Source organism: Hirsutella rhossiliensis, assembly GCF_020360975.1.
Source record: "Hirsutella rhossiliensis strain HR02 chromosome Unknown scaffold00003, whole genome shotgun sequence".
NCBI lineage: Eukaryota > Fungi > Ascomycota > Sordariomycetes > Hypocreales > Ophiocordycipitaceae > Hirsutella > Hirsutella rhossiliensis.
Genome location: NW_025408669.1, coordinates 5,337,754 through 5,351,945, shown reverse-complemented (window position 1 = coordinate 5,351,945; position 14,192 = coordinate 5,337,754). Strand labels below are relative to the sequence as shown.

The following is a 14,192-nucleotide window of genomic DNA, read 5'->3' as shown; positions in this document are numbered from 1 at the left end:
CGGCTACCCTGATCACCGCAGGCCGCTGCACTCGGGGATGAGCTTGCTGGCGCGGCCTGAGGCGAGGGCAGACGATGGAGCATGTGATGACCAAGGGAGGGAAGAGACAGTCATCCAAAAATAAGTCAACCAGAGCCGGCGCAGGGAGCCATTGGAAAATCAAGGGCATGCGACAGACTGGCAGTACATCCCTCGTTGCGGATACGATGAAAGGCTGGAGTTGCACGTCGCCGCCAAAGACGCTTCCACGCTGTTTGAAGCGTACGGTATATTCGTATCCAGATAAACAAGCGAGGCAACGTTCATGGCCAGTGGCACCGTTGGCTGCGGCATACTTTTCGCAAGCCATGGGAATTGCGTTTTGTCTTGCAGGTCATTGCTGTCGAGCAAGCACAATCAAGCCATTGTCTTGCCGACCGAGACATTCGTTGCATTGTTCGCGCCAGGCAACGTCACCACGGAACAATGCCTTTTGGGTCATCATTTCATGTTGAACATACGGTACTTGGTAGCATGCAATCTCTCTCTTGCTCATCCTTCGGGCGTCGATTGCTGGCGACGCTACGGATTCGCGTGGCAACTGCGGCCTCTGGGAAATTCGCAAAAGAAAGCATGGCGAGACGAAACAGGCGCACCCTCCCTGGAGGCTGAAGGAAGGAGACAAGGGGGCGATAGGATAGGGAGGGGTGGTCGATGGATGGGTGAGGGGCTGCCTGGTTCGAGAGCAGCCGGAGACGAGCGAGGGCTGTGGACGCAGGTCTACTGTAGGCGCGCGCCTATAACAACGGAGACTGGCTTGTCGCCGAGAATAACGAGCGTCGCGCGTGCCTGGCTGGTAGGCTTTTGCATTCTGTTGGGCGAGATGGGCCAAACCATCTTGATCTGTCGCCCGAAGCGAGCCCCGGAGAAAGATTGGCTCTTTGGCTAAGCACTCTGGTTGGTTCGGAGACGTACATGGAGGGGGACTGGCCGTTGAGACGTCGGTTGGCTGGCTGGTTGCCGGGGGCCCCGTTTCATCTCCTTTAATCGTGCTGCTTGATTCGCGGGGGAGTCGTTGGTGTTGCATGCAGTTGGGAAATGACGCCCGGCTTGGCCAAGCAAAGGAGGGAGAGCAGAGAGTGCCTGTTGCAGTACGGTAGAGAGTGGAAGAGGAGAAGACGAGACGAATAGGACGGTCATGAATAGGAGGATGATCGCAATGAAGAAGCCCAGAGGTCGACGCAAGTGAGAAGAAAAAAAAGGAAAAAAAAAGAAGCGCTGATCGAAATGGAGCGCGGTGGTACAACAGAGCCGGTACTCTTTGCCCGCGTCGTTTCACGCTCTCGCCGCAGAATGCCCTGGTACCTGCGCGTACCCGTCCAGGTGCGAGGAACGGTACCTTACTGTATCAGGTACGACGGGCCCTTCGCTTTGGTGCAAGAGAGGACGCGGCATAGGACAAAGCGCGTTGGCCGCTGCATTGCGCTACCATTTCATGCCTCTCACGCGCGCATGCCTCTTCATGATGCAAATGTAATCGATCGCGGCATGCCATGCATCACGGGGATGCGATTGAGGACCATCTTGAGCTGCTGCGGTTGGGGGCGGACAGGAACTGCAAGCACCCAGGTACTCGATACATCAGATCAGGTGGGTTGTGCATGCTCTCTGAGGCTTGCCGCCTCAAAGTCCCCTCTGCAGTAAGATTAGCGGGCGCACAGGGGCGTGTACCTGCGTTTTGCCGCGTGGGGACCCGCCTGTAGGATGTCGTCACCTGGGCGAGATACTCCGTGCGTGGACAAGCCGACCTTGCCCCGCCCCATGTACTGTAAGCCGTAGTAACTCAGCCGACTATACGGATAGACGCTTAGTGACTTTCTGGTATCTTTATCTTATTATATGTGAGCTGACCGCAACTACCTAGGGCTAGTCTAGTCACTCGGGGCCGCCGCCTGGTAGGAGGATCGGGGTGCCCTCATTTTGCGAGGTGGGGTCCCCGCCCTGCTGATCGACGAACTGACCAACCAGGCCGCTTCCACATTACAGGCCCGACTAATCGCTGTAGACAAAGAGCTGCAGCAGCAAAGCCTCAGTGTGCGCAAGAATGTGCAGGTGGGTGCCTGGATGGGGGCCGTGGCATGCGTGGATAACAAAGGCGCGCGAGGAATTGCACATTTCGCAGGACGCCAGCCAGCCAACACGCCGGGCGGGACTTGCCGCGGCTGTTCTTAGTGAGTCTCATCTAATTTAATGGCCCGTGGGTACTCTGTACTCTGTACAATGAGATAAGTACGTACCGGGATACACTGGTCGAGAGCAGGGGAAAGTGAGACTCCAAGAAGGAAGGTGGTGTGGGGAATCGTCCCAGCTCAGGATGCTCTCGCAAGCCGGAAATTAAAAGGACTTGGCGCGCCTTCATTGCCGCCCAGACCGACACCACCGCTCTCGTTTTTCCTCCTTTCCCTCCAACAACTGTTGCCGCCTGTTGGCCTCTTGGTCGCCTCCTCTCGCTCAGAGTATTCTACATACTCGTTCCACTCCTTTGCCCTCGTCTCTCCTCGCATTCACTGCACCTCGCAACTCTCCAACACGCCTTCGAGCACGTTTAATCCTCGACCGACCGACCCGATCCCGCAACCAAGCAAAGAGATGCATCTCCACGCCATCGCCGCAATGGCCGTCCTGGCCTGCGCCGCCAGCGCCTCTTTCGGATCCTTCTACATGGCGGAGGCCCCCGGTATGGGCCTCGCTCGCCGCGACACCATCGGCTACCAGTGTAATCCCAAGGTCTGCACACTTCCCGGCAACACCTGCGCCGAGGTCTGCGGAGCCGACTACGACCAGTGCTCCTCCAACAAGGCCAACGAGACGCACTGCTTCAGACCCGCCGCCGGCGAGTCCTGCTGCATGGACGGCTCTGGCAGTACGTCCTGCCCTGCTCACTGGCGCGCCTTGTTGCTGACTCTCTTTGGTAACCAGACTCGTGCCAAAAGGGCTTCTTCTGCACCAACGACCCCGACAAGAACAACTGGTGCTGCCCCGATGGCATGGGCCTCGAGGATTGTGCCGCCAAATTTGGCGTCAAGGGCCGCCTGCAACTGGCTAAGCCATCCTCTACCTCGACGACAGCAGCTCCTCCTTCGACGTCCTCTTCTTCCTCTCCTCCCCCCGCCTCGAGCACGCCCGCCACCACGACCTCGACAACGTCTCTTGTTACCTCTCAAGCCGACTCGACCACGTATGCGGCGCAGAAATCGGCCGACTTCTCCACCGGCGCCGTCCGGGTTCTTGTCAACAGCACCGCCGCCAACGTCGGGCCCACTCAGCCCGCCTACGTCCCCTCTCGGGTGCCACCTCCTTCCAATATCACGGTCAGCGGGGCCGCCACCTCGGGTGTCAGCTCCCTGCTGCTCGTGCTCGCCGGCGTCGTTGCCGTCATGTGAGTCGATATGGCCTGGGGCGACTATATACAAGCTCCGATGACGAATGGGGGCGCTTGAGTGCGTCAAGTCCACAACGACCAACAAGCACAAGCGCACCACGAGTTTACGACGAGTTTTTCACGACAGAGCACACGGGCTTGGTGTTGCCTTGTTCCGAGTTGCTTGCTGTTGAGCCTGCAGCTTACCTTTTCTCTTTAATTTTGTCCTTGATTTCTCCGCTTTTTTCCTTTCAAGCTGATTCCCCCTTTGCGACGGGCCGCTTCGGTTGCCGAAGAGACGGCCATGGCAGTTAGGTTTGGTGCTTGCTGGAGGCGACGGGATTCGCAATGTTTCGGAGCCGTACCGAGTACATTATCCGCCCTTACACGTCATATCCCCAACCTTGTATTTGTCTTTTTACATTCGACGTGATGTCGGGGTTGGATATTGGACCAATGTCCTCGAGTCCGGCATCGCATGTACGTATTTTCTCTAGTGGCTACGGTCAACATAATAGCAACTCGGAATCGCCCTGCAACATATTTCCATTGTTTCGCGCCGTCGGGTCGAGTTCTTTGTTCGTATGGTCCTGCCGGATGGTATTCATCCAGTTGATATCTCGGACAGTCGTGCGGAAGATGACTGGAATGCTCTCGGCCGCTCCCGCGCCTCGAGGGCCGGAGGCGGTGAGGAGAAACCGTTAAGGTTGATGGACAGCTCGCGGCCCAGGCGTCGAGAACGTTGCCTCGGCCGAATGGGGAGTGGGTACTGCGTCATCTGGGGTAGGAAAGATGAGGCTTGTTTGGACATGAATGGACAGACCATGGGCCTTTAGCTAACCCAGGCATAGGACTCGCATGTAATCCTGGGAAACACCGGAAAACTCGAGAAACTCCATGGTGCACGTAAACAAGGCAAAAAGTAGCCGATACGGTGTCTTTGGATGGTAACAAAGCCGGTGATCTAGCAGACAGTTTTCGCGAGACAACCACCATTACCACGTACAGCGGTGCAGCCGCACACACGTGAACAATACAGATGTTGCAACCTCTTGGCATGCCATAGTTCCCATGTACAGACATGGCCATGCTCTCCTTCTTCTCGTCACCCTAATCACCCTGGCCGCTTATGATGCTTTCTTAGCCGTCTATCCATCTTCAAGAGCTGCCGACAGCCTCGGGCACCTTGTCCGCGTCGTAGCCGTGCTTCGTCTTCAGATCCTCGACGAGGGCGACATATTTGACCTGGGCCTGGTCTGGGGTAACACCCTCGTCGAGGAGCTTCTGCCACGCGTTCTTCTTGGCCTTGCCCTGTAAGGCGGTTAGGACGTCGAGTCTGTCACGGCCGAGGTTCCGTAGGGGGGGATGGGATAGTGCTTACCTTCATGTCGAACATGCCGGGCGCGGGGGCCTTGGCAATGTCCTCGCCATTGGCAATCTTGTAAAGGGCTGGCGACGGAGGAAGAACAGGTTAGCTACGGAGGAGACACGGCGGGGGAGATGTGGGAAAGAGAGGGGAGAAGTGAGCCTGTACCGTAGAGGTCGAGCAGCTCGTCGTTGCTGGGCTTGCCGGTGAGCTTCTTGGAGTCGACGACGGCCTTTTCGAATTCTGGGCTCAGAGGCATGGCGGGCGAATGTGGGAGGGGGAAGGTTTGGAGAGAGGGATGAAGGGAAGGGGATGAAGCAGATGGAGGAGACAGAGGAGAGGGTCTATGAAGAGAAGTTGTTGAGAGGGAGCTTGCCGTCGTCACTGGTGGTGCCGTCTGTGCTTTGTCGTTGAGAGAGCGGGGGAGGGGGAAAAGGCGAGGGGACGGGAGGTACAGCTGGCTGCGGCGGCAAGTGCACTGTAGCCCGAGGTATCTCCTCACGTCATGCGATTTCTCGGCAATGGCGGGGCAGCACGGCGTGCTAGAATGATCGATTCATCTGCCCGCGGAGGTAGCGAGTACCGTCGCCTAGCGCCGTCGGTGTGGACCGGATGAGGTATGGAGTACCTGGGACCGACTCTGACGAGCTTGCGGAGACGATGCCTCTAAGGCGCTGTAAGAAGGAAGCTGCCGTTGAAGCCCTCGGACTTTCAAGCTGGAGAAAGGATGAACGAAGCTTGTTGGAAACGCATCATGGGCCGATAGTTGCGCTGGCATACACCTGCTGTATAGCATGAAAGTACAAACAGAGTATTTAATGGTAGTCTTGCCGGGAGCGCGACGCTGGCGTGCGTGCTGACCGAGGTCGATTCAGTGCGAGGTGACGGCGTGTTTACGGCATGGCTTGGCCAAGATGGTAAAAACCAGCAATCAAAGAAGAGAAGGAGGGGAAGATGGAAGCATGAGGTGCATCCGTAGCTCGATCCGCGATGTCGGTGAGCGGCGAGATAAGCCGCAGCTGGCGAGGTACCTTGGCGGGTCTCGGCCATCGTCATCGACCTCGTCTCCCTTGTTTGACAAACCTCCCTTTTCATCCTCTGCGGCCGAGACCCTTCAGCCGCCCGTCCCCATTGAGTAAACCTGCGCACGTCGAGCCACCGTTCAGAAACTGCTCAAGAGCTTCACATAAGGGAGAGCAGAAAAGACAGAAAAGAAAGCACCGCATGGCCAAGACGGTCGTTATCCTCGGCGGCTCGCTGGGCGGCCTGGCCGTTGCCCATCGCCTGCTCAAGCACACGCGGCCCCGCGAGGACGACCTCCGAGTCATCCTGGTCTCCAAGGTGAGCTGATGCAACGCCCCCCCCGCAATACTTGGTCCTCCACCCCCGGCATCGTCTCATCATGCCCCGCGACGGCTCCTCCCGACTTACACACGCCGGCCCTCGCCCAGAACAGCCATTTCTACTGGAATCTGGCCTCGGTGCGCGCCGTCATCCCCGGCCTCGTCAAGGACGCGGACCTGCTGCAGCCCATCGAGCCCGGCCTGAGCCAGTACCCGTCCGGCAGCGTCGAGTTCGTCCTCGGCGCCGCCACGGGCGTCGACTCGGCGAGCAAGACGGTCCGCATCTCGGTGGCAGCAGCAGAAGCAGCCGGCGGCGGCGACGGCGACGGTAGCCAAGCCGATCAGAAAAGGACCGTGGCGTACGACTACCTCGTCGTGGCCACCGGCGCCGACGCCGCCGACGCCCACATGCCCTGGAAGGCCGCCGGCTCCTACGAGGACTGCCTGGCCAGCCTGCACGGCACCGCCGCCCGCATCCGCGCTGCCGAGCACGTCGTCGTCGCCGGCGGCGGCCCCACGGGCGTCGAGGTCGCCGCCGAGATCAAGGACGCCTTCCCCGCCAAGACGGTCGTCCTGCTCAACGCCGGCGCCCAGCTCGTCGGCGGCGACCCCTCGGCCGGCGCCGTCGAGCGCGAGCTGCGGCGCATCGGCGTCGACGTCCGCAACAATGCCAAGGGCGCTGTCGACGACGCCGGCCCTGGTGGCGGCAAGACCAAGGTCTCCCTGTCCGACGGCTCCGAGATGCTCACCGACCTCTACCTCCCCACCACCGGCCTCACCCCCAACTCCGGTTTCTTGCCCAAGGACCTGCTGACGGACAGGGGCTACGTCCATGTCGACGACTACATGCGTGTCCGCGCCGCGCCCGACATGTGGGCCGTGGGCGACGTCGTCTCCAAGCCGCGCGCCGGCTTCCTCATCACCGATGCCCAGGTTCGTCGGCCCACTCTCCATCTCCATCTCCGCCCAGGCTGACCACCATCTGCTTCTCCTGCACCAGGCGGCCGGAGTTGCCAAGAACATTGACCTGGTGCTGCAAGGCAAGAACCAAGCCGTCGTCAAAGGCCCGCCTATCGACGTCTTCATCTGCTCCATAGGCCGCGGCCGCGGAGCCGGTCGGCTCGGGCCCATCCCTATCCCCTCCTTCTTCGTATGGGCCGTCAAAGGCCGCACCTTGGGCATGGAGAGGACGTCCAAGTACGCCGACGGCACCATGTTCTGATGCGAGTTGGGGACAATGGCTGCGCAAGGAGAATCGATCGTACATATCGACGAGCTTGATCTGGGTTGTACATACAGCCTACATTTGCCTGCTTCCTACATCGCGCCCAAGAGTATTGGTGGGCAAGAAAGTCACACCATGGAGATACCCGCTGGAACTGAACTTCTCACCTGGTCCCTACCCCGTGCCACTCCGTCTGCCTTCACCCTGCCTTTTCGGCGTCAATTTGCCTCTGCAGGTCGCTCAGCACCAGCCCTCTTGTTTTCAGATGATTCTCCAGCCCCTCGACCTGCTCGCGGACCGTCTGCAGGTCGTCGGATATGCTCTTCAGACTCCCTCCGGCGGCGCTGCGGCCCGAGCCCTCCTCCAGCTCTCTCAGCTGTCCGCGCTTAAAGTCTAGCAGCTGGTCGAGCTCCTTCTTGACGAGGGCAGGCTTGGAGTCCCGCTTGCCGCCTTTGCGCCGCTCGGCCATGTCTTCCACCTTTTGAATCTTGCCCTCCAGGTCGGCCAGCTGGCGCTTCAGCCGCACCTCCTCCCAGTCCTCCGTCTTCTCCGTCGAGAAATCGGTGCCCGTCGCCTTGAAGCCGCTCCGGCCGAGTCGCGTGAGGTACTGATCGCCAAACTTGGTCTTGCGGCCTGTGAGGGTGGAGTCGTCGGCCTTGGCGGCCCAGCGCGAGCCCGCGCCCGTTTGTTGGTTGTCGAGTTGATAGTCTATCTGGTTTCGCTCGAAGCTCGACCGTAGGGATGCGGGTACCGTGCGCGGGATGCGGACGCCCTCGTGTCTGTTATTGAGGATGTGAAGAAATGCCAGGCAAGCGTCCTTGTTGATTGTAGATCCGGCCGACGGGTTGACCAGGTTCCACGCCGAGCGAAGGTCGGTGTCGGGGACGTCGAGCGACTCGTACAAGTCCCCGAGAGCATTGACTGGGCCGGGTCAGCGTGTGCGCACCCCCCCTCCATGGGGGACGACGATGGGAAGACCAACATGACACCTCGCCCCGCATGTCCCGGTTCTCCTGATAGATTTGCTCGTACTTGGCCTTGTCATGCGGCGCCATGTACCAATCGAAGCCGTCTCTGAGGCCCTGGTCGTCCGAGTCGTCGTCGACGTGCTCAAACTGCGGCTGCTTGCCCGTGATGGCCCGGGTGGCCTGCACCAGATGGGCCTTGGACTCGGGGACCAGCCAGTCTGGCAGCGTCTTGGGCACGTCGGCGTATTCCTGGACAGATTATCCAATAAGCTTGGGGCGCAGGCAGAAGAGGCATATCATGCGTCGAGGCATACTCCGTTCAAGACGTCAAAGATGAGGCGCATGGCGACGCAAAACTCCTCAAAGTCCAGGTTGCCATCGTTGTCCACGTCGGCCAGGTCCCACACGCGCTCCAGCTGGTCGTCGCGCAGGCCGCTGTTCTTGAGCACCGGCGCGGCCTGCTCGCCGGTCAGGAACTGGGAGCCGCCAGTGCGATCGGCGAAGATGTTCCAGTACGTCTCGATCTCCTTGGACTCGATCTTGGGGGGGGGCATGGCTGCGGGAGGGTCGGCCGCGGCGACCTCGCTGGCGCTGGGCGGTGGAGCTGGGCGGACCGAGTGCCTTGGGTTCGGTTCGCGGGCGTCTCCTTGACGAATCGCAGGAGGGAAAGGGCTCGGCTCGGTCGAGGGACGCGCGCAAAAGGCACGAGGGCAGCGAGGGCGGTGATGTTAGTTGGCAGCAGGCAGTGCCATCACCAAGCTCCCCAGCCCCGGACAGGAGGTACCTTGCAAGAGTGGCGCTGACGGGAAGTGGCTGAGCTCGCAGTGAAGTACGGAGTAATTACCTACGGTAGCATCGGTAGGTACGCAGACGCGTCCGCTGAGTCAGCCAGCGGCACCATCTTGTCTGTTGAAGCCGGCCAATAATGTGCGGCCAGAGTCTTTGGAGAAGCGGCCAATCAGGCAACGGCCAATTCCCCCTATAAAGCTTGCCAATACGGAGTAATTACATGGGGCCGCGACGTGGAATCGCACGACAGGACCTCGGTCATGGCATTCATTGGATTCTGACGTAAGAGAAGCCGAGGTCATGGCCTGATGGACCGCTGCCAACTTGACTTGATGACATGTACGCCCTGTCCAGATATGGAGGCGCGTAGACGAGACGTTGCTAGTAGTCATACATGTAGATGGTTTGCTGTCGCCCCCACCACCCTCTCTCTCTCTGTGCTAGATCGCAGCAACACCCTCCCCCGCACAGATTCGACAACCACCTTGGCCTTTGCGGCTTCTGCCCACCATCATGTCGACTACCACGACGACGACAACGACGGCGACGGGCGTCTCGGAGGCGCAGCCCATCACGGCCGACGCCATGCTTCGTCTGTTCCCCGACATCGACTCGACCTCGGACGCGCTGTCGGGCCACGACGAGGAGCAGATCCGGCTGATGGACGAGATGTGCATCGTGCTCGACGAAAACGACATGCCCATCGGCAAGGCGAGCAAGAAAATATGTGCGCCCGACACGCCCCCGACCTGTTTGCGGTGCAAGCGCCCGCTGACCCCCTGAGCAGGCCACCTCATGACCAACATCGACAAGGGGCTCCTCCACCGCGCCTTTTCCGTCTTCCTCTTCAACGAGAACAACGAGCTGCTCCTCCAGCAGCGCGCCTCGAGCAAAATCACCTTTCCCGACGCCTGGACAAACAGCTGCTGCTCGCACCCGCTGGCCGTGTCGGGCGAGACGGGCTCCAAGCTGGCCGACTCGGTCGAGGGGGCCAAGCGCGCCGCCCAGCGCAAGCTCAACCACGAGCTGGGCATCAAGAAGGAGCAGGTGCCGCTGGAAAAGTTCCGCTTCCTGACGCGCATCCACTACAAGTCGGCCAGCGATGCGAAGTGGGGGGAGCATGAGAGTGAGTGATGAACGACGTTGTTGCACCGTCCGCATCTGACGTTGGGGAACCGCAGTCGACTACGTCCTCTTCATAAAGGCCAAGGTCGACCTCGACATCAACGAAAACGAGGTCCAGAACACGCAATACGTCACCCCCGACAAGGTCAAGCAGATGCTCCAGGACCCGTCCCTGATCCTGACGCCCTGGTTCAAGCTTCTCGCCGACAGCCTGTTGTTTGAGTGGTGGGAAAACCTCGACTCGGACCTCAAAGGCTACACCGACGAGCAGGAGATTCGGCGCATGTAACAATGCCGCTCAAGACGGAGAGGCGCAGGGCACGGGGGCGTGGGGTTGGAGAGGGTTGACCTGGTCTGGCATGGAGCGAGAGGTTGAGCCTGTACCATGTCACGCATGCTTGTCATGACGCCCCATCCATGCCTTGGCTGCTTGGCTTGCTGGGCCAGACTGCCGTGGCTCGTAACTAGGTGGACGATCTGAATGATAATTACTTGGTACGGTACATAACCTTACAGCTCCGCCGTGTCTCAGTTGCGAGCCAGCCAGTCAGTTGCGAGCCAGCCAGTCGCGTGACCATGCCAAGCACGGGACTGCATCCGAATAGCCGACGCCCGCGGTGTACCAGGTTGAGAGGTCATGATGCACAGGCGCTGCCCTCTGGCCAAGATAATCTGTGTCTTGCACGGCCCTCCGGGAGCGCCTTCGGCTCCTGCGCCGGGCCGGGGGCAGCAAGGCGGGGCATCCGAGGATTGGACGCAGAGAGGCCCAGAACGGCCCGATCCGGTCTCGGCTGCCTCCAACACTTGATGGAGATGCTAATGCGCAGACAAACCACCTGACCCCCCCTGTCCACCCATTGACATCACCACGACGCCGTGTAAGCGGTCCGTGACTGCTAGTGCAGATGAATCCGTAGATGGGTGCATGAACGGCAGAAGGAAACACCCGTAGATCGAGGGCGGCTCTGGGTGCTGACTGGATCGCCTCGTCGAGCCTTATCGCCACTACGCCGACATCCATTGGAGCCGAGGGAGGGTGTGTGTGCATGTATGGAGGGATCCATGCGTGTGCGTGTGTGTCGCTGCGGCATCCGGGGCACAGATTCAGCTCACCTCAGCTCAGCCCTTTGGCTACGGCGGCCCATCACCGCTCTTGGCTTCAGCCGCAACCCTCTCGCCCGCCCGTGATTACTGAGCCGTCCTACCCCAAAGACCTTCCGTGGCCTAGTTCGTGAAACGGATGCTCGTTGCCCCCGCTGCTCCATGAGTTGCCTCGGCGCCGAACCAACACGCCCTCTCCGCCCTCTCTCCCCCAACGTGAAAGATTGACAAGAGACGAGAGTCTTTGGCACGCATGGGGCCCGATTGTCTCCCGCAAACGCTTCGATTGCTTCAACACGGCGACACGAGCTGGTACTGCAGCCCGCACAGCAGCTCACGGATGCCGCATAGTAGCCCCCAGCCCAAGCCCACCACGACCCATTTCCATCATCACCGTCAGCCATGATGGAGGCCGATGACCGTCGCTCCCTGGTTCCCGCGGCCTGGTCCGCGTCCGTCCGTGAAGTCGGTATGGACGAGCGCCGCGAGGCAAGCTTCTCTCTGGCCTACGCCTTTGCCGAGGACCCGCTGAGTGTCTATCTCGCCCGGGCCGGCGACTCCTCCTCCTCCTCGACCGAGCAGACGTGGAAGCTTCACCTGCGCATCATGACGTGCACGTTTGCGGCGTACAGGCTCGCGGGCCTCGTCACGACCATTGGCCCGGACCATGATGCCGTAGCCCTGTGGTGAGTCGATGCTCCTCTCCCCAACCGCCCTGGATATCTCGAATCCCGTGAGCGTAGGGGCGACCCTGGCCTGGCCCTGGATCCCGGAAGCTAAACACACAAAATGCTCCCCTTTGTCGGTTGGAGCAGGACACCTCCCGGCAAATTCATGGATGGCTGGTGGCCCACGCTCCGTAGCGGCACCTGGCGCCTCTTGTACCAGCTCCCGGCCGAGGCTCGCAAGCGCTTCTTCGACGAACTTGCCCCTGCCCTGCACAAAACGCGTCAAGAGACCATGGGCGCCCGCAACAACGACACATACTACCTGGGCTACATCGGGACCAAGCCCAGTGCCAGGGGCAAGGGGTACGCCTCTGCCCTCATCCGCGCCATGGCAGACAAGGCATGCCTCCTTCCCCTCCTTTTCCTCTCCGTTATCTGAGTTGGTCCATTGGCTGATGTCGCGAGCAGGCCGATGCTGAGAATCGCCCCATGTACCTCGAGTCGTCGGCGAGCGAGAACAACGGCTTCTACGCCGGCTTTGGTTTCGAGCTCAAGACGCGCATCGAGCTCAAGCGCGGGCCCGCGCCCGTCATCCTGTACTGCATGGTCCGCGAGCCGCAGCCCGGCCCGCTCCAGGCCGTCGTGACCGAGTCGTCCAACGAAGGCGTCAAAGCCTGACGTGGTCGATATCGGGGGCCCTAGACTCAGGTAAAGGCGCAGCAACCGCGATGGCGTTTGTTGGAGGCTGGCCGGGAACAGATTGTTCTGCACGAAGCTTGTCAGAGCTTGTTGCTGCACCAGTGTCTTGGAGTTGCGCATATCGTCAAGACACGTATCTCCTGCTGAGGTCCTCCTTGGGCATGCCGTCTGGATAAGGAAATAAAACGTTCCATTTACTCATGAGCAGGCCCTTCGGCGATATTGCTCTCAAAACATTGTGACCTTGCCACCGTGATTCCGGGCCAAATAACCATGCATTGTACAGAAGATCCTTGCGCGCCGTCCATGCCAGCCCCCCCCACCCCCCGTGTTAGCCGTAAAATGCTGCAGACTCAAGCCCTACCGTGCACCCCTCAGTACTCGAGAATGGCCCAAGTCTCGTCGTCGACAGTCGTGTATATCAGGCCCTGCCCCAGCAGCTCGTCGGCCGCCGTCAGGGCATCGCGCACCGTCATGCCGACGGAGCTGGTGATGACATTGAGGTGGATGCCCTCGTTGCCACCGGGGGTGTCGTTCATAAAGTTGAACATCTTTTTGGCGGCGGCGGAGCAGCCGGACAGCTTGCTGGGCATCTGGGCGGCCGCGTCGTGGCCGTGGGCGGCGCCGCCATCGACGAACATGCCGTCAGCGTTGGCGGCGCCGGCGGGGGCCCCACGGGTGAAAAAGAGGTGGACGTAGGTGGCCTCGAGCAGGTGGTAGTTGACTTCGTTGTAGTCGGTGACGGGCCGGATGACATGGGCGCCGACGTGGCGCTTGTTGGAGAAGGACTTGAGGCGGCCCCAGACGCGGACGTGCGAGTCGACGTCGAAGCCCGGGTCGGCCTCGTCGTGCTTGTCGGCGTCGATCCACTTCTTGACCTCGATCTGGCCGGTGCCATCGTCTATTTTGAAGGTGATGTTTGTCGACTGGGGGTTTACGCTGCGGACCTGGCCGACAAAGGTGATTTGCGTGACGGGGGAGCCGTCGATTTTGAAGTCTGCGCCGGAAAAGGCCTCTTCGGCCTCGAGGACCTGTTTTATCGTGACGGGCCGCAGCGACTCGTCTTGGTAGGACTAGACGGGGAGTCAGCACGAGAAGAGAGCAATCGCCTGGGGCAACGCACCTTTCCTCCGCCACCGCCCTGGCTGCCCTGCTGGGAACCGCCGGCGAAGAAGCCGCCCGAGTCGTCGCCACCCTGCGCGCCAAAGGACGTCTTTGTGTATCCGGCATAGGCTGCTGCATCAAGGGAAGTGAGACAGGACACAGGGTCAGTCTTGCCAAGCGCACAGAGGGATAAGGGGGTTCACGAACACATTGTGGGTTGTTGGGCAGCGCGGTTTTGCACGATGCACGATGCAGAGACGCGTTTGCGCGCGCCTGGGACTTTAATTGGTATCCCGAGCTAAGGTATGTACTGTACGTACCTCGGTGCATACCTGCATATCCGTATGCGCGCTAACTTAACCTGAGCAGTACCGCAGGTAAGGGGCATATCCGTCTTCCACGAT

General features: G+C 60.4%; 7 protein-coding genes across 7 annotated transcripts; 4 read left to right on the top strand and 3 right to left on the bottom strand.

Moving 5' to 3' along the window:
- Nucleotides 1-2,652: 2,652 nt before the first annotated feature.
- HRG_03791 (uncharacterized protein) lies at nucleotides 2,653-3,422 on the top strand (the record flags this gene model as incomplete). Its single annotated transcript, XM_044862262.1, has 2 exons — nucleotides 2,653-2,902; nucleotides 2,959-3,422. The coding sequence occupies 2 exons, from the start codon at nucleotides 2,653-2,655 to the stop codon at nucleotides 3,420-3,422; spliced, it is 714 nt and encodes a 237-aa protein (XP_044723288.1).
- Nucleotides 3,423-4,558: 1,136 nt separating this feature from the next.
- Nucleotides 4,559-5,025, bottom strand: HRG_03790 (acyl coA binding protein; the record flags this gene model as incomplete). The annotated part of the gene is made up of 3 exons (XM_044862261.1): nucleotides 4,559-4,711; nucleotides 4,782-4,849; nucleotides 4,935-5,025. 3 exons carry the CDS (start codon nucleotides 5,023-5,025, stop codon nucleotides 4,559-4,561), a joined length of 312 nt encoding a protein of 103 aa, XP_044723287.1.
- Nucleotides 5,026-5,990: 965 nt separating this feature from the next.
- HRG_03789 (pyridine nucleotide-disulfide oxidoreductase domain-containing protein) lies at nucleotides 5,991-7,331 on the top strand (the record flags this gene model as incomplete). Its single annotated transcript, XM_044862260.1, has 4 exons — nucleotides 5,991-6,107; nucleotides 6,218-7,042; nucleotides 7,110-7,149; nucleotides 7,207-7,331. The coding sequence occupies 4 exons, from the start codon at nucleotides 5,991-5,993 to the stop codon at nucleotides 7,329-7,331; spliced, it is 1,107 nt and encodes a 368-aa protein (XP_044723286.1).
- Nucleotides 7,332-7,533: 202 nt separating this feature from the next.
- Nucleotides 7,534-8,856, bottom strand: HRG_03788 (actin cytoskeleton-regulatory complex protein END3 domain-containing protein; the record flags this gene model as incomplete). The annotated part of the gene is made up of 3 exons (XM_044862259.1): nucleotides 7,534-8,255; nucleotides 8,317-8,551; nucleotides 8,617-8,856. 3 exons carry the CDS (start codon nucleotides 8,854-8,856, stop codon nucleotides 7,534-7,536), a joined length of 1,197 nt encoding a protein of 398 aa, XP_044723285.1.
- Nucleotides 8,857-9,604: 748 nt separating this feature from the next.
- On the top strand, nucleotides 9,605-10,505 carry HRG_03787 (NUDIX domain-containing protein; the record flags this gene model as incomplete). The annotated part of the gene is made up of 3 exons (XM_044862258.1): nucleotides 9,605-9,818; nucleotides 9,879-10,217; nucleotides 10,273-10,505. The coding sequence occupies 3 exons, from the start codon at nucleotides 9,605-9,607 to the stop codon at nucleotides 10,503-10,505; spliced, it is 786 nt and encodes a 261-aa protein (XP_044723284.1).
- A 1,214-nt stretch (nucleotides 10,506-11,719) lies between these two features.
- On the top strand, nucleotides 11,720-12,663 carry HRG_03786 (acetyltransferase (GNAT) domain-containing protein; the record flags this gene model as incomplete). The annotated part of the gene is made up of 3 exons (XM_044862257.1): nucleotides 11,720-12,003; nucleotides 12,133-12,385; nucleotides 12,454-12,663. The coding sequence occupies 3 exons, from the start codon at nucleotides 11,720-11,722 to the stop codon at nucleotides 12,661-12,663; spliced, it is 747 nt and encodes a 248-aa protein (XP_044723283.1).
- A 395-nt stretch (nucleotides 12,664-13,058) lies between these two features.
- Nucleotides 13,059-13,999, bottom strand: HRG_03785 (OB-fold nucleic acid binding domain-containing protein; the record flags this gene model as incomplete). Its single annotated transcript, XM_044862256.1, has 3 exons — nucleotides 13,059-13,757; nucleotides 13,808-13,920; nucleotides 13,996-13,999. 3 exons carry the CDS (start codon nucleotides 13,997-13,999, stop codon nucleotides 13,059-13,061), a joined length of 816 nt encoding a protein of 271 aa, XP_044723282.1.
- Nucleotides 14,000-14,192: the final 193 nt, after the last annotated feature.